The sequence below is a fragment of the Mus musculus genome, chromosome Y, assembly GCF_000001635.26.
Source record: "Mus musculus strain C57BL/6J chromosome Y, GRCm38.p6 C57BL/6J".
In the NCBI taxonomy this organism is placed as follows: domain Eukaryota; kingdom Metazoa; phylum Chordata; class Mammalia; order Rodentia; family Muridae; genus Mus; species Mus musculus.
The window spans coordinates 28245323-28270900 of NC_000087.7; the positions used below are offsets into that span (position 1 = coordinate 28245323).

At 35.3% G+C, this 25578-nt stretch overlaps 1 protein-coding gene across 2 annotated transcripts; it reads right to left on the reverse strand.

Annotated features, from left to right (window-relative positions):
* Positions 1–225: 225 nt before the first annotated feature.
* On the reverse strand, positions 226–24767 carry Gm20894 (predicted gene, 20894). 2 transcript variants are annotated; one of them, XM_030251601.1, is made up of 9 exons: positions 24650–24767; positions 19253–19319; positions 18601–18635; positions 11527–11593; positions 10917–10951; positions 3618–3735; positions 2752–2851; positions 615–713; positions 226–255 (listed from the first exon to the last, which is right to left on the reverse strand). In XM_030251601.1, exons 1-9 carry the CDS (start codon positions 24765–24767, stop codon positions 226–228), a joined length of 669 nt encoding a protein of 222 aa, XP_030107461.1. The 2 variants fall into 2 exon arrangements, with proteins under 2 accessions (XP_030107461.1, XP_030107462.1); XM_030251602.1 differs by lacking the exons at positions 10917–10951; positions 11527–11593.
* Positions 24768–25578: the final 811 nt, after the last annotated feature.

The window sequence follows — 25578 nt, forward strand, 5'->3', positions numbered from 1 at the left end:
AATAACAAGGATTAAAGAAACTTTAAAACTCTGTTTCATAGGAAACAAAAAAGTTAGAGATTTTTTTTATTTGTTTTATATATATACCAGCAAGTGAAAATTTTTCATGCTTCATTTTTCTGAAGATGGGAAAGTAGAAGAGTACTTCAGATTATTCTCCATGATGGCTCTTTCAAACATAGACATTTTTTTTCTCAGTTCACCATCTACACCAAAAAGCATATCTTAGTTCTTGGTCCCCAAGTTCATCAAAACCTAAAACAGAAAAGTACCTCTTATTAAATAAATTCCCAAGGATACAAATATGAAAGATTCTGTGCAGATGATGTATAGGGTAAAGGTTAAGGTCAGGATTAGGATTAGGGTTAGTGTTAGGGTTATGTTTAATAAAGCAGGATAATTATAGTGTTATTAAAGTATGAGGTACATCTGAGGTCAAATTCCCATTTTATCATTTTATATCTTTAATAATTCATACAAAGCCATTAGGATTTTATGGATAATAGCAGTCATTTCAGTAAGAAATAATTCAAAATAATAAGTAGTTAAAACTTTATGATTATTAAAACATATTTAGATTCCTAAGGTCATTTTATGGACCATGTGCAACATACCTCCATGGACTTCTCATGCATTTCTTTAACTGCTTCCAGGGTCTGGTTCTGACTACATTTGGACAGTTTCAATGCTTGTTGTTCTTTTTGACAACTATTCTACAAATGTAAAAGGAAAACATTAGTATAACAATTCTGTTTATTTTTGTTGTTACTGCCATGCAACATGCATGGCAGTCTAACAATAAAACACTAAATGTATATCTAATACTAAAACATTTATGTGAGCAAAAATAATTCTATATGAAAGTTAAAAGGAATAGTTTTCCAACTGATTTAAAATTTTAACAACTATTTTGACTAAATATATATATATATATTTACAATAATATGAAATAACATTATGCTACCAATTGTGGGGTAGGAATTTTTTTTAATGTGAAAGAGTTTTTCATAATGCACAGACTGGCCTTAGCCTCCCAAGTTCTTATGTTTATAGGCATGCACCATGTATACATGAACTCGGTAAAATCCTAGTCTTGGAAGCTTAGATTGTTTTTCTCTAGATTCCAATCTCAAGCAACATATAGAAGTAGTAACATAAAGTTCTCATTGAATTCTTTAGGGTTGCGCACAACCTTGATAATTTGCATTTAAAAAAATTAAGACAAGCCCTTTACACCTTTTCACCTTGGGCTACTACAATCCTGTTTTGCCCTTTATTCACTGTGATCAATTTTTTACCTCACATTTGCACTCAAATCATCATAATTAAGTAAAATTACCTCTAATTTGCAATGCTTATCTTTAAAAAAAGTGCACCTGCATACATTTGTAGACAAAGGGTTAATATTGGGTGTCATCTTTGATTTCACAGTACTGTTTCAGAGACAGAATCTCACTAAACCTAGAGCTCATCATTTATGCTACACCTGGTGGCTACAAAGATCTGGAGATCTTCTTTTCTCTGAACTAAATCTGAGATTGGTTGTTTTAAAATGCTCACAACCACACCAACTTTTTTTTGTTGTGGTGGTGGTGGTTTGTTTTTAGTGTTGCTAGTTTGTTGTTGTTTATTTTGTTGTTGTTGGTGGTGGTGTGGGCATTCATCCCAATGCAGGGAATATAAGCTGGGGTCTCCATGCCTACACGGGAGAAAGATTACCAATTAAACCATCTTCCAGCCCTGTAAATCAATCTTATTGGGCCCACATGCAGCATATGACACATTTAGGGATCTTTTCTTCTTTAAAACTTTCCTTCACTCATGGTAGTTTTCTTTCTACCAGTGGTTCTCTTCCTTTACTGGCTCCCTCTCACCAGCTGCCATATGCAGAATTACAAATTTTGAAGTACCCTGCTGTTCTGTCTTTAGACTCCTTATTTACAGGGATGATCACTTTCCCTTGAAATGTCATCCAGAGTCCAATGTTTAAAAACTGTCTTATATTGGAGTATTTATTATTTATCTTTAGTTCCTATCTCTTTCCAGAACTGACTCATAATGGCAGGTTCCTCAATGCCTTCTGAGGCAAGAATGAATTTGCTGTTCCTTTCAAATTGAATACTTTCCAAACTATTAACCAGTAAATAAAATAAAATAGTTAATATGATTATCGTTGTCTCAGATCTTACTTGGAAACCAGGTGATGACTCTACAGGTAGAGTAATGGAGACGTGATCTAAAATTGTTTGCTGATATTCTTCCACAGGAAAATTCTTCCAGGGCTGTTGAGATTGTTTGTTTCCATCCTCTGTTGTTACTAAATCTTTACTAAATTTAGGACTGTAAGAACTGATTTACCAAATTGAGTTGGTTTTTTAATATAAACAACAGAGTCCAGGTGAAACCAATAAATAAGCTTTCTCTCTTCTTTGAACTCTGATATATTGTGGTTTTTTTGTTTTTTTGTTTTTTTGTTTTTTTTTTTTTTGTAGTCACTGGTAATCATCTCTTGATCTTTCTGCAAATGTCTGCCTCTTGAAAATTTATGATCTGGTATACCATAAAATGCCTAGTCGTTTTCATTGATATAGTATGCAATCAATAGTTTATATCTCAGTAAGACTAGAACAGAAGCAAGGATAGATAGATAATGGAACTTAATTTAGTTTCATATGCTCAACTCAAGGCTAGTTGTTCCATTCCTACTTAGTAATACTAGGTTAAATATTAAGTTTTTTTTATGGTACCAACCACTGATTTTTCTTTTTCTTCATTGAATTTCTGTACATCCATATCAGACTTCTGAAATGTAGTTATATACTGCTCACAAAATTTGTTGTTGATGTTCTTCCTGTAAAGCACAGTAACAAAAGCAGGCACATTTCATACCAATATGAAAATGAACACTCAGAACAAATTCAATTGAACATTTCATACTATAAAAAGAAAAATAGCAGTATAAAATATCTAATGGGAAATCATTATAGATTTTTCCGCTAACATATTATCAGAGAGGTTTTCATTTACGTTTTAGCTTTTCAAAATTAAAGAAATATAAACACACACAACACACACGTAACACACACACATACACACACACACACACACACACACACATATATATATATATATATACATGTACAAAATTTAATTATATTTCAATGTGTTTTTTTTTCATTATTTTCTACCAAATATAAGTTCTAATTTATTTTTCATACATTGCCTTAGTAAAGACAGTGCAAAACATGTCAACTAAAATATACAAATTGTCTGCATATGTAATTGTAGTTGTTCCTTTTGAATATTGTTAAACATAATAATCCATAAATTACATTCCTAAGACTATGTGCAAGACTTCTGTATTTCCACAATGAATGTAAATTAAAATTTAAATCTCATTAACATTGACTTAAAGCAGAAAATAAAATTTTCATAGATTTCTATGAATTAGATTTAGTTTGCTTGAAGGCATCATGTTATAGGGTTAACTGTTTAGACAAAATCAAAGCCACACATTTTTACTAAAGAATCAGACATGATATAATTTTTTTTAAACTTCAGCCACATATAATTTTTAAAATGATACACATTTGACCCTACAAATATAACAACTCTACCTCTCTCGTTCGTTCGTTTTGCAAAATCTTTCTAATTTCTGGTTGCTGCCTTTGAAAGATTCTTTGACATAAGTTTCCATCCATTTTCTCTTTATGTGAAGCGTCTTATAAATGTCATCTATATTAAAAATAAAGAGTCATTTTGAAGAAAAATTAGATGATTCCATGTATTCAAGTAAAAATAGATATAGATAAATTTCATTCAATAATGCTATGGAAACTTAAAATTAAATGATAGATATCACAAACATGCTTCATACTTTAGAATACTTAGGGTTTGGTATGTTCAGATGAAGGATGTTCAACCTGTAAAGTCTACAGAAATGTTCCACAACATAGAAAAAAACAGTCCATGTATTTTGGATAAGAAATATCTAATCTTATCTGAATTTTAATTTCTGTAAGGAAAATAATTTTGAGCTTCAAGAACAGTTTTCAAAAGAACAAATGCACAAAACAAAGGATCAAAAGTATACTTAATTCTTCATAAGGAAACACTTTTAATAAAGGCTAATTCTTTTCCAAATCTAAAAAAGATGATGCAACTGAAAGAACAAACTTGACTGTGGAACTGTTAGACCCATTGTTTAAAATATTCAATTAAAATAAGAGGGCAACCGGTCATATTGGTTCCCATGTTAATCCTAGTATTCTGGAGGAAAAGGCAGAGAGATATTTGTGTGTTCCAGGTTAACCTGGTCAACATACTGAGTTCCAGGACAGACAGAGCTACAAATGAGACCCTGTCAGAATCAAACCTGCGTTTGATTCCTAGCACCTACATAATGTGCACAAATATCTCCAACTCCAGTTCCAGGGGATGTGATGCCCTGTTCTAAATTCTGCATGCACCAGGTACATATGTATATGACTCACAGACATACTTATAGGCAAAATACCTATATAAATAAAAATAGATAAAAATGTTAAAATCTATGTTTAAAACAATGATCTCCAAGTTTTTTTTTAATCAAAATAAAATTATTTCTAAAGTGAATTGGTAATTATATTTCAGAACATATCCTTTAAAAAAACACTTGAAGAAAATTATGGTAGGAACTTTTGATCAGTAACTGCTGCAGTTCATGAAAATTGTAATGCTTCAGAAAATGTTTAGTACCTTTCTAGCATGCACAGTTAGCTTTCAGTAACTAGGATGAAGCTATATTTCGGTGTACATGTTTAATATTCTCACCATACATAGTACTAGACAAAATCAGATTATTAAATGATTATTCTGCCTCCTCTATATAGAGCAAATCCTTCAGTTGAAAAAAATAATTTGGTAAAATGGGTAACTTGAAAGAAGCAAAATATTATTTTTTAAAAATATAATATTGTTTCATGGGGGTAGAGATATGGCTCAGCAGTTAAGAGTACTTCCTGTTCTTTGCAAAGGACATAGGTTTGGTGTCTAGCACTCATATGGTGGCTCACAACTATCTGACTCCAGTTCCAGGTATCTGAAATAATCAACTGATATCTGAACAACAGGTACACATGTGGTGCACATATATAACTGTAAGCAAAACACTAATACACATAAATAAGTCCAAAAATAGGTATTAGGAGCATTGTTTAGTAAGCCATGTAAAGATGTTTTTTTTTGTGTGTATGATCCTAGTATTGGAAGCTTAAGCAGGAGATTTCCAGTGTAAAGACTGCATAGGTTAAATAGGAAAATGCAGGCCAGCCTGAACTACATAATGACACCATATCTCAAAGACAAGTTACTGTCTTCTGAGAAAGCTCACTTAGCATTCAGTTACATATAATTTAAAACAGATACTTTAGAATCTGAGTATCATTCTCTCATTGTTTAGTAAGTTGTCTTCCACTTACAGTTACATAATTCATTTCATAAAAAGAAAAAAAAAAACAACAATGAAGGGATTGGAGAGATGATTCAGCAGTTAAGAGCACTGGTTCCCTTCCAGCTTTCTGAGATTGGAGTACCAAAACCCACAAGGTGGCTCACTACCTATAACTTCAGTTTCAGGGGATTCAAGGCCTTCATCTGGCTTCCTCAGGTACAAGACACACTAGTTGTGCACATACACACGTGAAAGAAAAAAAAAAAAAACAATAACCATAACATAATATTTAAAAATAAGTTATAAGGGTTACATTAAAGAATTCAGTTTTGCATTGTGCCATATAAAGAAGGAAGCACAGAAGACTCCTAGAAAAGAAACTGACTTAATATAAAATTAGCACTGGATCAATGAAAATATGTTTCATGTACAGAATTTTGTATACATATCACTTAGCTATGAGTACATGGAACTGTGAAATTGTTTACATCTATTTTTTTTCCTTTTAAAATTCCTTCAAAGCTGTTACAAAAAAGCCTCAGTAGTCAAGAGGGCCTACTGTGAAAAGAGGAGTTTCACAAAGTACTTTTTTTTTGTTTTTTAAGGTAAGTAATGTTACTTCATGCTTATCAAAGGATAATTCATCAAAGATGAACTCACAATTCTGAATATCTATGCTCCAAATACAAGGGCAACCAAATTCATAAAGAAATTTTACTAGAACTCAAAGTACATATTGTACCCCATATAATAATAGTGAGAAACTTCAACACCCCACTCTGAGCAACGCAGAGGTCCTGGAAAAAAGAAATGAAAAAGAGACACTGTGAAACTAATGAGAAGTTATGAAACAATCGGATTCATCAGATACATATATATGTATCTGTCACACACACACAGACACACACATCCAAACATGCACACATATATTGAAGCAAATTCACACACAGTTCTCACTAGATGAAGAGAAATTATTTGAAAAAAAATCAACAAACCTTCATGATAATAGTCTTGGATAGATTAAGAATTTTAAGCACATACCTAAATATAGAAGCAAACCAGAAGCCAACATCAAATTAAATGGAAAGAAACTTGATGCAATCCCACTAAAATAAGACAAGACAGGACTAGACAAGGCTTCTTACTCTTTCCCTACCAATTCACTATAGTACTACAAGTTCTAGACAGAGCAACTAGAAAACAAAAATTGGTCAAAGGAATAAAAATTGGAAAGGAATAAATCAAAATATCACTATTAGCAGATAATAAAATAGTATACTTAAGTGACCACAAAAATTCCATCAGAGAACCCATAAACCTGAAAAACAACTTCAGCAACGTGGCTAGATATACAATTAACTCAAACAAAACAGTACCTTTCTTCTACTCAAAAGATAAACAGGATTAAAGGCAATTATGGAAACAACACCTTTCAAAAGTCACAAATTATAGTTCCTTGATGTGACTCAAACCAAGCAGGTGAAAGATTTCTATGACAAGAACTTCAAGTCTCTGAAGAAAGAAACTGAAAAATCTCAGAAGATGGAAAGGTCTCCCATGGTCATAGATTAAGTTAGTAAAAATGGCTGTCTTCCCAAAAGCAATCTACAGATTCCATGCACTCTCCATCAAAATTTAAACTCAATTCTTCGTAGAGACAGAAAGAGCAATATGCAAAACCATTCGGAATATCAAAACTCCAGAATATCCCAAAACTATTCTCAACAATAAAAGAACTTCAGGGGGAATCATCCCTGACCATAAGCTGTATTATGCAGAAATAGTGATACAAAAATGTATGGTAATGGTACAGAGACAATGCCTTCATGAAATGGAGAGATCTAAAATATATCATCCTGTGTGATCTCAAAGGAAAAAAAACATGGTATGCACTCACTGATAAGTGGATATTATCCTAAAAGCTCAGAATACCCAAAATGTAATTCACAGACCACATGAAGCTGAAGAAGAATGAAGACAAAAGTGTAGGTGTTTCAGTCCTTCTTAGAATGGGGAACATAATATTCCTGATAGGAAATGTGGAGATCAGGGCAGAGACTTAAGGAATGACCATCCAGATTCTGTCCAACCTTTGGATCCATCCCATATACAGAAACCAGGCACAGTCACTATTGTGGATACCAACAAGTGCTTGCTGATAGGAGCATAATATGACTGTCTCCTGAGAGGCTCTGCCAGGGCTTGGCAAGAACAGAGGCTGATGCTCACAGCCAACAATCAGACTGATCATGGGGTCCCCAGGGGAGCAGTTAGAGGAAGAACTGAAGGAGCTGAAGGGGTTTGCAACCTTACAGGAAGAACAACAATATGAACCGAGCAGACAGACCAGAGCACTCAGGGACTAAGCCACCAAACAAAGAGGGGCACCCATGACTCTAGCGGCATATAGAGCAGAGGATGGTATTGTCAGACATCAGTGGGAGGAGAGGTCCTTGGTCCTGTGAAAGCTCCATGCCCCAGTGTAGGCAAATGCCAGGGTAGGGAGGTGGAGTATGTGGGTGAGGGAACAGGCTCATAGAAACAAAGCAAGTGTCAAATGGAATAGGGATTTCCTGGGATTAAACCAGGAAATGGCTGATATTTGAAATGTAAATAAATACACACACACTCACACACACACACACACACACACACACACACACACACACACACACACACACATGGCTTTAACTGTGTCTTCAGGTGGGTTTACATCTAATCACAGGATGATCTAAATTTTTCCCATTCCTGCTAGTTTTTTGATAAATTAGAGTAAATGTGTCTGCATCTCAATCTCCAAATAAAATCATAGTTGCTCTTATCACAACCAAGCTCCTCAACCTTTTTCATCACAATACAAATCTAAGACAAATCTTAAATATAAAATTCTTCCTGGCTGGACAAATATTTTACTGCTACAGCAAGAAGCTCTGGTTTCAATCTTCAGGAATGAAAAATAAAAACCCCCAAAATTTAGATATAAAAAATAAAGAAGGCATGATTCCTCGGGCCCCATTACATTTCTGAGGCTGAGGACTTCAGGTACAAGGCCAGTCCAGGCTGCAATTGAGGTTTCTGACAATCCTGAGATATAGAGCTAGAGGTTACTTTCCTAAACCAAAACAACAAATAAATAAAGACAGCCTGGTCTGAATTATGTCTGAATTCCCAGCACTTCTGAGGCTGAGAGAAGCCTCTAGTATTTGAGGCAGTTTGGAACCTATATATAGAAATTTCGGCAATGTGGCATTTTCACAACACGTTAAAATGTAGACTGGTCTTCAGTTTCTTTTTAATAAATTCCTGGTGGGAAGCAGTTGCACAGAAGAGGGTTTTGTCTGTTTCATCCACTAAGTGAAGTCCAGTTTACTCACACCTCACATCCCCAGTCCCCAAGAATACTTTCAGGGTCTCCATTTCCTTGGCCTTCCTGATTTCTGCTAGGAGCTAGTCTGTTCAAACTCTTGCACTTACAGTGAAGTTCTCAGTTTTTCTCAGCAGAGGCCTAAGTGGGAAAGGTCGATTGTGAACCTGGAAGTAGCAACTTCCTGAGTCCAGTGAGGGTCACCTAATCTCATTACTCCTGAAGAAACACCTCCAAAACTCCACCTTCATCCCCACCCAGACCCCTAGCTGAACCAGGATTAACCAACAGACAATTGACTACCTCCACTGAGACTTCATCCTACCATGATTCCTCAAGAATTTTGCTTCCTCAAGAACTCTTTGTAGCCACCATACTGGGTAACAGGGTTTGAACAGCAGGAAAATAATCTCAGCCAAGCCCATTGCTGATTGGCTGTGTTTGCACATGAGTACTAAGTGTAAGAGAGGCTCTTTCAGTCATCTGTGATTAAAGCTTCAAAAAGCGGGTAGTATTTTAACTTCCACTACTACCCAGAGGCTTTCCATTTTCTAAGTTTGCAATACTAACTTGAAAGTTAAAATAAAATGAACTCCAAAGACGACTCTCCTACTTTGTTTCAGATGAAGGGACTGTTCTGTGTAACTCTAAATTGTTTTTTTTTTTGTTTGTTTGTTTGTTTGTTTTGTTTTTTTGTTTCTTTTTTTTTGGTTTTTTTTTTTTTTAAAACTAAAGTGTTTTTGCATGTTTGTATTTATATAACATGTATGACTAGTTCCCCTAGAAACTAGAATAGGATGCCAAAATCCCTGGATCTAGAATTAAAAATGATTTTGAGAATTATGTGGGTTCTAGGAACTAAACCTTGGTTCTGTACAAAAGCAACAAGTGTTCTTAATTTCTAAGCCATCTTTCCATTCCTATCCTGTGTGTGTTTTAAGGTGTGCTGGACCATTTCTCACGATAGATGTTTAATTTTACTATATAATGGAGAGTATAAAAAATGACTTTGTTAATGTTGTCTATTTCCAGAAACAGAAAAACAAACAAACAAACAAACAAAACAGCAACAAAAAAACCATAATTTTAATGGATTGTGTAAATCATAAATAGTTTCAGGATAAAAATGGAGTGTATACATTTCAGTATATGGGTGCATAAGGAGGCCAGATATAGACATCTGTTTTATTCTCAATTATATTCCAAATTTCTTTTTCATTTTCAGTTTTTTTTTTCAAGTCAGGGTTTATCTGTATAGCTCTGGTTAACCAGGAACTCACCCTGTATACCAGGGTGGCATCAAAATCAAAAATCTCCCTGCCTCTGCCTCCCAACGTCTGGGATTAAGGCATGTGCCACCACTGACTGACCCAACTTAAAACTTGAGATAGGTTCTCTCTGAATATGCAGCTAACCAATGCCACTACCTCGGCTAGCCAGCAAGCTGTCTCCACCTACTCAGCACTGGTTGGCAGCCTGCATTTTAGAAGTGGATTCTAGGCCCCCACTTTTATTTTCAAGAAAAACATTTTACTAAAACAGCCATCTCTCTAGCCACTCTTCAAGGTTTGTTCTATTGCTATAGACACTGCAATTTTTTGTTTGTTTGTTTTTTGTTTGTTTGGTTTCTTTTTCTATTTCTCTAATCATGCCTAAGTTTAGGCTCCTAAAATGCTTAGTGGTGGTTTTGCTTGTTTCCTTACAACAGCAAATTGGTTTTCTTGCTCACTTTACAATTTGCAGCTAATTTGGCACACTGGACGAACTGACATTTCATTTACTAGTCTTATTGCTGTGTTTTGTTTCTTTGGTGCTTTTTTTTTTTTTTTTTTTTTAATTTGCTGGGTTTGTTTTTTTTTTTGCTGGTTTTTTGTTTTTGTTTTTGTTTTCACCACTGAAGATGAAATTTATAACTTTTAATGGTGCTTTACCACTGAGCTACATCTTTAGTTAATCTTTAGTTTTGAATGTTGGATGAGAAGTTATCTGTGTGTATTTTTTAACGAAAACTATAATTTCTGTGAAGCCTACAATTATCCCCCTATGCTATAGGTTCTATAGAGATCTGTTTCCCTCGTTTGGCCTCTTCAAGAAGCAGGGAAATATTTCTAAAACACATACCTCCAGATTTATCCAACATACTGCCTACTTCATGTCTGTGAAGACAGAACAATAAAAAATTAAAGCAAGAAATATAGTAGACTGGTAGGCCATTTTTTTTTACCACACACAAAACTTTACACAGAACATTCTTTAATTTTTTATAATAAATATATAATGTTTGGTTTGGAACAAAAGTCATATGCATATAAAATATATGGTGGACTACCAACTTGAACTTGAATTATTTACTTTTAACAATTCATACGTTTACACCCCACAAGGAGTTTATTCATAACTCTCCCACAATTGCCAAGACCCTTTTTTCCCCCAGATAGTCCCCTACTTATTTTTATGATGTTTCTCCTTTTCTTTGAGTGTGTCAAAGATCACATGCAGGTGGTCCTATTGTATGAGTTCCTATGTGTTTGTGATCACAAAGTCTAAAGGATCCCAAGCTGGGCTTGAACTTAACATATATCAGCATCTGACATTGAAATGCTGATCTTCCTGAATCTAGTTTTCCAGTGAAGGTAACACAAACACTACTTTTGAAGTACTCTATTGAACTGGCAAAAAAAAAAAGAAAGAAAAAAAAAGAGAAAAAAAGAAAAAGAATTGAAAATATTACCCCATGTCTTCATCTCCTTTTACTTGAGGCGATATATTTTCATCTTTACCAATTGCTGGATTATTTACTGTATTGACAATAGAAAATGTAAACATTTGAAAGTATGCAATATTAGTAATAGTTAATAAAGTACTATCAATTTGAATTTCTTTGGAAAAACTGCCCATTTTGAGTTTTTGAAACAGATTTTAAAAATTAAGTAAAATTAAGTACATCCAGGAAATCTAGGACACAAGGAGAAGAAAAAAATAAGGATAACAGGTATAGATGAGAAGTAAGATTTCCAAATTATAGGGCCAGTGAATATCTTCAACAAAACTATAAAAGAAACCTTTCCTAACCTAATGAAAGAGATGTCCATGAACATACAAGAAGCATGCAGAACTCCAAATAGTTTGGACCAGAAAAACAACAACAAAAACAAAAATCCCTGCCATCATATATTAATCAAAGCACCAAATGAACAAAAGAAAGAAAGAATATTACAAGCAGTAAGGTAAAATGGTCAAGTAACATATACAGGAATTCCTATCAGAATTACACCTAACTTCTCCCCAGAGACTATGAAAGCCATAAGATCCACGGTAGATATCATACAGACACTAAGAGAGCAGAAATAAGAGCCAAAGCTATAATATGCAGTAAAACTATTTTACCATAGATTGAGAAAACAAGGTATTCCGTGAAAAAACAATATTTACACAATATCTTTGAACAAACCAAACCCTTCAAGGGATAATAAAGGGAAAACTCCAATATAAGGAGGGAAATCACATGCTAGCAAAAGCAAGATATTAATCTTGAAGTAAACCTAAAAGAAGATAGCTACATGAACAAAATTCCAACAAAAATAACAGGAAGAAACAAAGACTTTGTCTTAGTATCTCTTAATATCACCATATTCTATTCACCAATTAGAAAGAAATAGACAAACAGACTGGATGTGTAAGCAAGACCCAGCATACCAGAAACAAACCTCAGGGACAAAGACAGACATTTCCTCACAGTAAAAGGCTGGAAAACAATTTTCTAAGCAAATGTTCCAAAGAAACAAATTTGGAGTAGCCATTCTAATATCAAATAAATTTGACTTTCAACCCAATGTTATCAAAAAAGACAAGGAGTGGCACTTCATATTCATCAAAGTTAAAATTTACCAAGATGAATTTTCAATTCTAAACATTTATAGTCCAAATGCAATGGCATCCATATTCATATAAGAAACTTTAGTACAGCTCAAAATGCACATTGCACCACACACAATAATAGCAGAAGACTTCAACAACCCTCCTCATCAATGGAAAGATCCTGGAAAGAAAAATTAAAAAAAGACACAGTTAAACTAACAGAAGTTATGAAACAAATACATTAGTTGATATCTATAGAACATTTTATTCTAGAACAAAAATTGTCCATTCTGCTCAGCACCTCATGACGCCTTCTCCAAAATTAACAATATAATCAGTCACAAAACATGCCTCAACAGATATAAAAATATCCAAATAATCTCATACATCCTATCTAATCACCAAGGACTAAGGCTGATCTGAAATAATAATATAAATAATTGAAAACCCATGTACACGTAGAAGGTGAACAAAAATCCAGTCAGTGATAAATCAGGTAGGGAAGAAATAAAAAAAAAATAAATGTAAGACTTTTTAGAGTTTAAAAAAAAATGAAGTTACTACATACCGAAAGTTGTGGAACACAACTAAAGCAGTGTTAAAGGGAATCTCATAGCTCTGAATGCCTCTAAATAGAAACTGGAGAGAAGATACAGTAGTAGGTTGACAGCACACCTAAAACCCCTTGAATAACAGGAAGGAAATTCACCCAAGAGGAGTTGAAGGCAGGAACTAATCACACTCAGGGCTGAAATCAAACAAGTGGAAACAAAGGAACTATAACATAAAATCAAACAAACTAGGAGCTGGACCTTTGAGAAAGTCAACAAGATAGATAAAACATAAGCCAGACTAATTACAGGGCACAGGGAAAATATCAACATTAACAAAACCAGTAATGAAAAGGGAGACATAACAACAGATACTTAGTAAATCCAAAAAAATCATCAGATCCTACTATATAAGCCTGTAACTTAGCAAAAGTGGAAAATCTGGATGAATTGGACAATTATCTAGACAGATGTCAGGTACTAAATTTCAATCAGGTTGAGATAAACCCTGTAAACTCTCCCATAATCCACAAAGAAATAGAAGCAGTCATTAAGAGCTCCCCCCTCAAAAAAAAAAAAAAAAAAAAAAAAAAAAGCCCCGTATCTGATGGGTTTAGTACAGATTTCTATCAGGCTTTCAATGAAACACCAATACCAACAATCTTCAATCTATTATGCAAAAACAAAAGAAAATGAACACTACTTAATTTGTTCTATGAAGCCACATTTACTCTTATACCCAAACCATACAAAAACCCAATGAAGACAGGATACTTCAGACCAATTTAACTTATAAATATTGATGCAAAAGTACTCAATAACATCCTGTTAAACACAATCCAAGAACACATCAAAATGATCATCCTTCATGATCAAGCGGCTTCATCCCAGGGATACAGGAATGGTTCAATATATGGGAATCCATCAATGTAATCCAATATGTAAAGAATCTCAAGGAAAAAAACACAGTATTATCTCATTAGACGCTGAGGAATCATTTAAAAAAAATCAACACACCTTCATGATGAAGTCTTGGATAGATTCAGAAAGCAAGGCCCATAACTAAACATAGTAGCAAACCAGGATCCAACATCAAAATAAATGGAGAGAAACTCGATGCAATCCCACTAATATATGACAAGGCTTCCCACTCTCTCCCTACCTATTCACTATAGTACTAGAAGTTCTAGCCAGATTAAATAGACAACAAAAAGAGGTCAAAAAGTTAAAAATTGGAAAAGAACAAATGAAAATATCACTATTAATAGGTAATAAGATAGTATATTTAGTGACCCCAAAAAAATCCTCTAAAGAACCCTTAAGCCTGAGAAACAACTTTAGCAAAGTGATTGGATATACAATTAACTCAAATAGATCAGTAGCCTTCCTCTACTCAAAGGATAAACAGGCTGAAAAGGAAGTTATGGAAGCAACACTCTTCACAATAGTCTCATATTTTAATAACTTGGTGTGACACGAAAAAAGCAAGTCAAAGTTCTGTAGGACAAGAACTTCATGTCTCTGAAGATAGAATTGAAATTCTCAGAAGATGGAAAGATCTCCCATGGCCATAGATTGGTGTCCCAAATAATTTAGTAAAAATGTCTATCTTGCCATAAGTAAGCTCTGATTCCATGCCCTCTCCATCAATATTCAAACTTAATTCTTTATAAAGATAGAAAGAGCAATATGCAAAATCATTTAGAATAACGAAAATCCAGGATATTGTAAAACTATTCACAACAATAAAAGAACTTCAGGGGGAATCATCCCTGACCTCAAGCTGTATTATAGAGAAATAGTGATAAAAATGTATAGTGACCATAAAGAAAAAATGACTTCAGGAAGTTCACACGCAAACGGATAGGTCTAAAGTATATCATCCTGTATGAGGTAACACAATCCCAAAGGAAAAAATATGGTATGCACTCACTGATAAGTGGATATTATCCTAAAAGTTCAGAATACCCAAAATGTAATTCACAGACCACATAAACCTTAAGAAGGAAGAAAAAAGTGTGCATGTTTCCGTCCTTCTCAGAATGGGGAACAAAATACTACTGGGAGGAAATATGGAGACAAAGTGCAGGCCAGAGACTGAAGGAACGACCATTCAGAATCTGCCCCACCTGTGGATCCATCCCGTATATAAACACCAGACCCTGTCACTATTGTGGATACCAACAAATGATTGCTGAAAGGAGCCTAATAAGGCTGTGCCCTTAGGGGCTCTGCCAGAGGTTGGCAAAAACAGAGGCTCATGCTCACAGCCAACAATCAGACTGATTATGGGGTCCACAGTGGAGGAGTTAGAGGAAGGACTGAAGGAGCTGAAGGGGTTTGTAATCTTACAGGAAGAACAATAATATGAACCAAGCAGACCGCCCCCCTCCCCCCAGAGCACTCAGGGACGAAGCCAGCAAACAAAGAGGGGGACCATGGCTCCAGCTAAATACATAGCAGAGGATGTCCTTGTCAAACATCAGTGAGAGGAGAGGTCCTTGGTCATGTGAAGTTTGGTGTCCCAGTGTAGGCAAATACCAGAGCAGGGACATGGGTGTTGGTGGGTGGGGGAACATGCTCATAGAAGCAGAGGGAGGGTGGAATGGTAAAGGGAATTTCTGGGGTGAAACCAGGAAATGACTAATATTTGAAATGTAAATAAACACACACACACACACACACACACACACACACACACACACACCTAATATGATGGCTTTAACTGTGACTTCAAGTGGGTTTATATGCAATCACAGGATGATCTAAATTTTGGTCCCATTGTTGCTAGGGTTTTGATAAATTAGAGTAAATGTGTTTGCATCTCAATCTCCAAATGAAATCATGGTTGCTTTTATCATAACCAAGCTCCTCAATTTTTTTCATCATAATACAAATCTAAAGCAGATCTAAAATATAAAGTTTTTCTGGCTGGACAAATATTTTACTGCTACAGCAAGAAGCTCTGGTTTCAATCTTCAACAAGGAAAAAAGGAATAAAAAACAAACAAACAAACAAACAAACAAACAAAAATTTAAATATAAAAAATAAAGAACACATATTTCCTCAGGCCCAGGTACATTTGTAAGGCTGGGGACTTCAGTTTCAAGGCCAGTCAAAGCTGCAGGTGAGGTTTCAGACAATCCTGAGATATAGAGTTAGAGCTTACTGTCCTAAACCAAAACAACAAATAAATAACAACAACCTGGCCTGAATTATGTCTGAAGTCCCAGCACTTCTGAGGCTGAGAGGAGCCTCTGTATTTTGAGGCAATTGGAGCCTATACATAGAAATTTCGGGAATCTGCCATTTTAACAACAGGTAGAGGTAAATGAAGACTGGTTTTCAGTTCGTTTTTAATGAATTCCTGGCAGGCAGCAGCAGCTAAAAGAAGGTTTTAGTCTGTTGGCTCCACTAACTGACTTCCAATTTACTCACTCCTCACCTCCCCAAGCCCCAAGAAGACTTCCAGGGTCTCCAATTCCCTGGCCTTCCTGCTTTCTGTTAGAAGATAATTCTGTTCAAACCCCTGCCCTTAGCGAAGTTCTCTGTTTTTCTCAGCAGAGAACTAAGTGGGAAAAGTTGATTGTGAGCCTGGAAGCAGTACCTTCCTGAGTCCAGTGAGGGTCACCTCCTCTCCTTACTCCTAAAGTAACACCTCCACCCCTCCACCTTCTTCCCCACACAGGCCCCCAGCTCAAACAGTATTAATCATCTTTCAACAGACAATTGACTACCTCTACTGAGACTTCTCCCTACCATGCTTCCACAAGAACTCGGCTTGATGACTACCACAAAGCATACTGGGTAACAGGGTTTGGATAGCGGGAAAACAATCTCAGCCAAGGCCCTTGCTGATTGGCAGTGTTTGCACATGTGTACTAAGGGTGAGAAAGGCTCAATCAGTCGTCTGTCATTGAAGAGCAAAAAGGAGGTAGTATTTTAGCTGCCACTACTACCCAGAGGCTTTCCATTTTCCAAGTTTACAATACTAACTTGAAAGCTAAAATAAAACGGACCCCAAACAAGACTCTCCTACTTTGTTTCAGATGAAGGTGCTGTTGTTTGTAATTTTCAATTGTTTTATTTATTTAAGTAATTTGTTTTTGCATGTTTGTGTTTATAAACATGCATGTGTGGTGCACATAGAAACTAGAAGAGAATTCCAAAACCCATGGATATAGAATTAAAAATGGTTTTGAGCCATTGTGTGGGTCCTAGGAACTAAAACTTGGTTCTGTCCAAGAACAACAAGTGCTCTTAATTTCTAAGCCATCTTTCCATCCCTGTCCTTTGTGTCTTTTAAGGTGTGCTGATCATTTTTCTTGAAAGATGTTTATTTGTACTATACAGTGGAGATTACAAAATTATAACACTTTCTTAATATTGACAATTTGCTCATAGAGAAAAAACAAAAAGACAAAAACCATCATTTTAATGGATTGTGTAAATCAGATAAAGAGTATTGTAAAAAACTGATGTATATACATTCCAGTATAAGTATGCATAAGAGGGCGACAAATAGACATTTGCTGCATTCTCAATCACATTCCAACTTCCTTTTTTTTTTTTTTCAAGGCAGGGTTGTAGTCCTGGACCTCACCCTGGTTACCAACTGCTGGGATTATGGCATGAACCACCTCTGACTGCCCAAATTTAAAACATGAGACAGGTTCTCTCTGAATCTGCAGCTCACCAATGCCACTAGCCTGGCTAGCCAGCAAGCTGTCTCCAACTACTTTTCACTGGGTTGCAGCCTGCATTTTTAAAGCCGATTTAAGACCCCCTCCTTAATTTATATACTTTCAAATAAAGCACATTACCAAAACAGCCATCTCTCTAGCCCCTCTGAGAGGTTTGTTCTCTTGTGGTAGCCACTGTATATTTTTTTTTATTCTCTAATCATGCCTAAGTTTAGGCTCCTAAAATGCTTATTGCTGGTTTTGCTTGTTTCCTTACAAGAGCAAACTGGGTTTCTTGCTCATTTTACAATTTGCAGTTAATTTGGCAAACTGGACAACCTAACATTTCATTTGCAAGACTTATAACTGTGTTTTGCTTGTTTGGTAGGATTTTTGTTAATTTGGTGCATTTGTTGGTTTGTTTGGGGTTTTTATTGTTATTGTTTTGTTTTGTTTCTTTGTTTGTTTTTGTTTGTTTATTTTTGCCACTGAAGATGAAACTCATCACTTTTAAATGGTGATTTACCACTGAGCTACATCTTCAGCTAATCTTGCATTCTGAATGTTTGCTGAGAAGTTATCTCATATGTGTTTTAAAGGAAACTACAATTACTGTGAACCCAAAATTATCCCCTTTTGCTATACAGTCTAGAAATCTGATGCCCTCTTCTGACCTCTTTAAAAAACAGGCAAATACCTCCAAAAACACATACCTTCAGATTTATCCAACATACTGTCTACTTCATCTCTGTGAAGAAAGGAAAATAAAAACATTAATGCAAGAAATATAGTGGACTGGTAGGCATTTTTCTTACCCACACAAAACTTTAAAAAGAACTTTCTTAAAATTATTTATAATAAATATATAATGTTTGGTTAAGAACAAATGTCATATATATATATACATATATATATACATATGTATATGTATGTGTATATATATATATGTATGTATGTATGTATGTATATATATATGTATATATTACATGGTGGAGTATCAAAGTGATCTTGTATCCTTTACTTTTACCAATTCATACATTTACACCCACAGTAGTTTATTCATTACTCTCCCACTCTTGCTGAGACCCTTCTTCTTGCCAGATGGTCCCCCTCTTATTTTCATGATTTTTCTCCTTTTCTTTGTGTGTATATCTTGGAAGATCTCAGGCAGGTGGTCATATTATACTAGTTGCTATGTGTTTGTTATCACAAGGTCTGAAGGACCTCAAGCTGGGCTTGAACTCAACATATAGCAGTGTCTGATTTGTATTGCTATCTTCCTGAATCTACTTCTCCAGTGAAGGTAATACAAACACTACTTATGAAGTAATCTATTGAGCTGGCAAAAAATATTGAAAATGTTACCCCATATCTTCATCTGCTTCTGCTTGAGGCGATATATTCTCATTTTTATCAAATGCTGGGCTCTTTACTGTATTAACAATAGAAAACAGAAACATTTGAAAGGATTCTATATAAGTAATAGTTAATAAAGTACTATCGATTTGAATTTATCTGGAAAAACTCTCCATGTAAATTTTTGGAAGAGATTTTAGAAAGGAAATATTTACACCGAGAAAATCCAGGACACAAGGAGATGACAAAACTTAAGGATAATAGGTATCAATGACAAGTAAGTTTTTCAAATTTAGGGACAGTGAATACATTCAACAAAATTATAGAAGAAAACTTCCCTAACCTAAAGAAAGAGTTGCCTATGAATATACAAGTAGCCTACAAAACTCCAAATAGTTTGGACCACAAGAGAAATTTCTTCCATCATATAGAAATCAAAACTCCAAATGCATAATAAAAAAAAAAGAAAAGAAAAAGAAGAATATTAAAAGCACTAAGGGAAAATGGTCAAGTGACTTATAAAGGAAATCCTATCAAAACTATACCTAACTTATCCCCAGAGATTATGAAAGCCATAATATCCAGGGCAGATGTCATACAGACCCTAAGGGAAAAGAAATGCCAGACAAGGCTACTAGATGCATCAAAAAATTTTACAATAGATTGAGAAAACAAGGTATTCTGTGAAAAAAAAATGATATCTACACAATATGCTCGAACAAATCCAGCCCATCAAGTGGGTAATAATGGGAAAACTCCAACATAAGGAGGGAAATTACACTCTAGAAAAACCAAGAAATTGATCTTGAAGCAAACCTAAAAGAAGAAAGCTACATGAATCACATTCCAACTCTAACAACAAAAATAACAGGAAGCAACAACTACTTTTCCTTAATATCTTATAATATCAGCGGACACAGTTCACCAATAAAAATACATAGAATAACAGACAGGATGTTTAAGCAAGACCAAGCATACTAGATACAAATCTCAGGGACAAATACAGATATTACCTTAGAGTAAAAGGCTGGAAAACAATTATCCAAGGAAATGTTACAAAGAAACAAGTTGGAGTAGCCATTCTAATATCAAATAAATTCGACTTTCAACCCAAAGTTATCAAAAAAAAAAAGAGGAGGGACACTTCATATTCATCAATGTTAAAATTTGCCAAAATGAATTCCCAATTCTGAACATTTATACGCCAAATGCAATGTCATCCACACTCATAAAAGAAACTTTAGTAAAGCTCAAAAACACACATGAATAGAGCATTAAAAGAAACCTTGACTAAATTGGTTTTAGAGACCTGCAGAAAAGATTATGCAGCTCTTTTTCCCTTCACCTTGTTCTGAGTATGGAACACCACAGGGAAATTTAAACTTACACCATTCGAACTCCTCAACTGGGGACCCCCCCCCCTTTAACAGAAGCAGGTGGAATGTTTGACCCTCATGTTTCTTTTTCAGAACTCCCACTAGCTCACTTGAAGGACCTACAACTGGTCAGAAAAGATGCCTTGGAAATGTTGAAACACTATAAAAAATTTAAACAAAAACAAAAAAACAAAAAACATACGAACCAGAAACCATCTTGGTGCCACATAAATTTCAAACAGGAGTACCTGTCCTGGTCTGGTGCCACCATTCTGGCAAACTTGAACTCAGATCAAAAGGACTTTCCCTGATGATTCTCACAAGCCCTGCTGCCACACCTCCAGCATGTACCCAGTTCTGGCATCCAGCCTGCCATGGCCCACTGGCCTGGCACTGCTCACACACAGTGGGCACTGCACAGGAACCTCCCTCCCTCCCTCCTCCCAATGGCAAGAGGCTCTTTTGTCTCATTCAATGGGCTTCTGAGGTTCTCAATCTTACATATCCTAAAGCTGTGACCTCATGTTGGCTTTGTTTGGCAGCTGGGCCAGAGGTTTAATTTTCTAACTTATAAGATCAGAACTATGTACTAGAAGGAGTGGGAAATGTGAGACCACAACTTAGAGCGTTTCTCCCTGGAAGGTAAAGCACCTGGACATTCTCCAAGATTGTTTTCCCTGATTTATAAAAATACAGCCAGAAAGAGACTCTATGTTCTCTACAGCCACCAAAAATCCTTTTGGTTTCTGAGCCTTACAGCTAGAGATTCAAAATTGGAGTTTTGACAAGGACATCTGGGCAGAGAAGAACACTCCTCCCATCTCTTCCCAACTCCTCCAAACTCTCCTCCCAACTCATCCCAATTCCTCAGCTAGCTAATAAAAACCTTCTTCTGTCACATCTCAGAGTCATACGCCCCTGCCCTGCACAGTGGAAGGAGTTTGTCCTTAGCTAGCTGATAATAAAAACTCTTGCAGTTTGCATCAGGTGTGGATTTCTCTCAAGTCATTGGGGTGCTGGCCAGCTCATCCCGGGACTTTACTGGACTTGAGAGGAGGTCCATCTTCGGGGTCTTACACATGGAGACCTAAGACCAAAATTCTTCAAACTAATATGCAAAATCAAAAGAGAAGGAACACTATTGAATTTGTTCTATGAAGCCAGATTACAATTATATTCAAACCATACAAAAACACAATGAAGAAAGGAAACTTCAGACCATTTTCCCTTATGAATTTCGAAGCAAAAATACTCAATAAAATCACTGCAAACCAAATAAAAGAATACATCAAAACGATCATCCATCATGGTCAAGTAGACTTCATCCCTGTAATGCAGGGATGGTTTAATATATGGAAATTTGTCAACTTAATCCACTATAGAAACAAACTCAAAGACGAAAACAACATGATCACCTCATTAGATGCTGAGAAAGCATTTGACAAAACACAACACCCATTCATAATAAAAGTCCAGGAAAGGTCAGGAATTCAAGGCCCATATCTAAACATAAAAAAAAATACAATAGACAGCAAACGAGTAGGAAACATTAAACTAAATGAAACATTCTCATTAAAATCAGGGACTATACAAGGCTGCCCACTTTCTTCATACCTATTGAATATAGTAGTTGAAGTCCTAACCAGAGCAATTAGACAACAAAAGGAAAACAAATGAATACAAATTGGAAAGGAAGAAGTCAAAATATCACTATTTCCAGAATATATGATAGCATGTATCAGTGACCCAAAAATGCACCAGAGAAATCGTAACCATATATATGACTTCAGTGCAGTAGGTGAATATAAAATTAACTCAAACATATCAGTGGCCTTTCTCTACTCAAAGGAAAAAGAGGATGAGAAAGAAATTTGGGAAAACTCACCCTTCACAATACTCACAAATAATATAAAATAGCTTGGTGTGACTCTAACTTAGAAAGTGAAAGATATATATGATAAAAACTTCATGTCTCTGAAGAAAGAAATGAAACAAGATCTCAGAACATGGAAAGAACTCCCATGCTCATGGATTGGAAGGATTAATATAGTAAAAATGGCTGTTCTGCCAAAAGTAGTTTATAGATTCAATATAATCCCCATCAAAATTCCAACTCAATTCTTTACTGAGTTAGAAAGGGCAATTTACAAATTCTCCTGGAATTTGAAAAAAACAAACAAGCAACAACAACAACAACAACAAAAAACCAACAACAACAACAACAACAAAAAACAAAAACCTGGTATAGGAAAAACTATTCCCAACAATAAAAGAACCTCTTGTGGAATCACCATGCCTGACCTCAAAGTGCACTACAAAGCAATTGTGATAAACACTACATGGTACAGGTATAGTGGTAGACAGGTAGATAAATGAAATAGAACTGAAGTCAGAGAAATAAACCTTTAGTCACTTGATCTTTGACAAAGGAGCTAAAACCATCTAGTGGAAAGGAGACAGCATTTTCAACAAATGGTGTTGGCTCAATTGGCAGTTAGCATGTAGGAGAATGTAAATTGATCTATTCTCATCCCCTGTGCAATGCTCAAGTCTAAGTCGATCAAGGGACTGCACATAAAACCAGAGACACTGAAACTTATAGAGGAGAAAGTGGGGAATAGCCTGGAATACATGGGCAAAGGGGGGATATTCTTGAAAAAAAAATACTACCAATGTCTTGTGCTATAAGATTAAAAATGGACAAATGGGACCTCATAAAACTGATAAGGTTATACCCAGAAGTTCAAACTTGTAATAAGGAAACATGCTTCACTTTGTCCATAGCAGCCTTTTGTATAATAACAAGAAGCTGAAATGAACCCAGATGACTCTCTTTAGAGGAATGTATATAGAAATTATGGCACATTTACTTAATGAATTACTACACAGCTATTAAAAACAATGAATTCATGAAATTTTTATACAAATGGATGGATCTGGATGATATCTTCCTAAGAGAGTTAACGCAATCACAAAAAACACACATGATATTCACACATTGATGAGTGGATATTATCCCTGAAGCTCAGAATAACCAAGGTAAAATGTGCAAAACCCATGAAACTGAAGAAGGAAGACCAAAGTGTGGATATGCCGTTCCTTCTTAGAATGGGGAACCAAATAATCATGGAGGGAGTTACAGAGACAAAGATTGGAGCTGAGAATAAAAGAATACAGAGACTGCCTCACTTGGGGATCCATCCCATATACAACCACCAAATCTACTGAAGATGCCAACAAGGGATTGGGTGCAGGAGAATGATATAGTTGTCTCCTGAGAGGATCTGCTAATGCCTGACAAATAAAAAAGTGGATGTTCACAGACATCCTTTGGACTTAGCACAGGGTCCCCAATTATGGAGCTGGAGAAAATACCTAAGGAGCTTAAGGAGTTTGCAGGCCCCTAGAAGAAAAAACAACATGAACTAACAAGTACCCCACAATTCCATGGGATTAAACCACCAATCAATGAAAACAAATAATGGGATATATGATTCCAGCTTCTTATGTAGCAGAGGATGGACTAGTCAGGCATCAATGGGAGGAGAGACACTTGTTCCTGTAAAGATCCTATGCCCCAGTATGGGGGAATACCTGGGTTAGGAATTGGTAGATGATGTGTTGGGGAGATGGGGGAGAGGGGAGAGGACAGGAGATTTTTTGGAGTGGAAACTAGAAACGGGGATAATATTTGAAATGTAAATAAGGAAAAGTTATAATAGAAAAAGAAAGGAAATAATTTATTTGCAAGTTTTATGAAATAAATTCATGTTTGGCAAACATATTATATGAACAATGTTCATGTCTTTTCTTGAGGTGAAATCAAGAAAGTTCTTCTCTCTCAACATATGCTGATATAGTTCCAAGAGTAGGTTTATGTGCTGCAAAACCTTGTATATAGGAATAGAGAGATATAGGTAAAATTAGAAATGAAGTATATGTAAACTCTTAACAAAGACTTCTTCCATTTCAGGTGACTAGGTAAAGTCTAATGAACTGCAGGACACAATTAATACTGGAAATGCGATACCTTCCGAAAGAGCCTCCTCTGAAACTTTTATGTCATCGTCCTCATCATCAAAGTCCAAAAGTAATAAGTAACCTTCCTTTGGTATCACCTTCAATTTCTTAAGAGCCATTCTTCTCATAAGAACTCAGTAGTCTTCTTAGTTTAAAAAAAAAAACAATAAAAATAAAAAGGAAAAAAAAAGAACTTAGTTACCTGATTAAAAATTATCATTTAAATAATTAAAAATAACAAAAAATCAAATAATTATTTTAGCTCAATGAAAGATCATTTCTTTTTTTACTTAACATGTATATTTTTAATCAATTGCCTTTATCAGAGAGTTCTGTGTACATATTCAATATGGTGATGCATATATATATACACTTACCCGTACCATTTCCTCCGTGTATCCCATTTATCATGTCCCTCTCCCTCACAACTTGTTTTAAAAACTTCTTTAACTCACTTCTTTAAAAACCTCCTTTAGAACCTAAATTATTAGTCTGCCATTTCTCAGTTTAAAAAGAGACAAAAACTGGCCAACCTTCAACATATGAGTCCTCTCCTCCTCCCAAAAAACGATGAGCAACATCCTTTAACCTTTGAGGTATCTGAATTTTGGTCCTATCTCCCACAGAATATTTTTAAACAAAACATCAGCAATTCTGTTTACCAGTTTATCTCAGTCTAAAGTAAACTCACAGTTCTATCCAGAAAGATAAAGAACATGGTAACTGTATATTCATATCAAAAAGATCCACCACTAAGTCTACAAAAAAACATGAACTACCACCACCACCCACACAGAAAGACCTTATATTGGAGAAATTAGGGATTTGGGGAAGCCGAGGATTTCAAACATCTGAAGATTGTAAGTTCAAGGCCAGGCCAAGCCGGGCCAGCTGAAACTACAAAGATAGATCCCATCCTACAGAAACTAAACTGAGAGA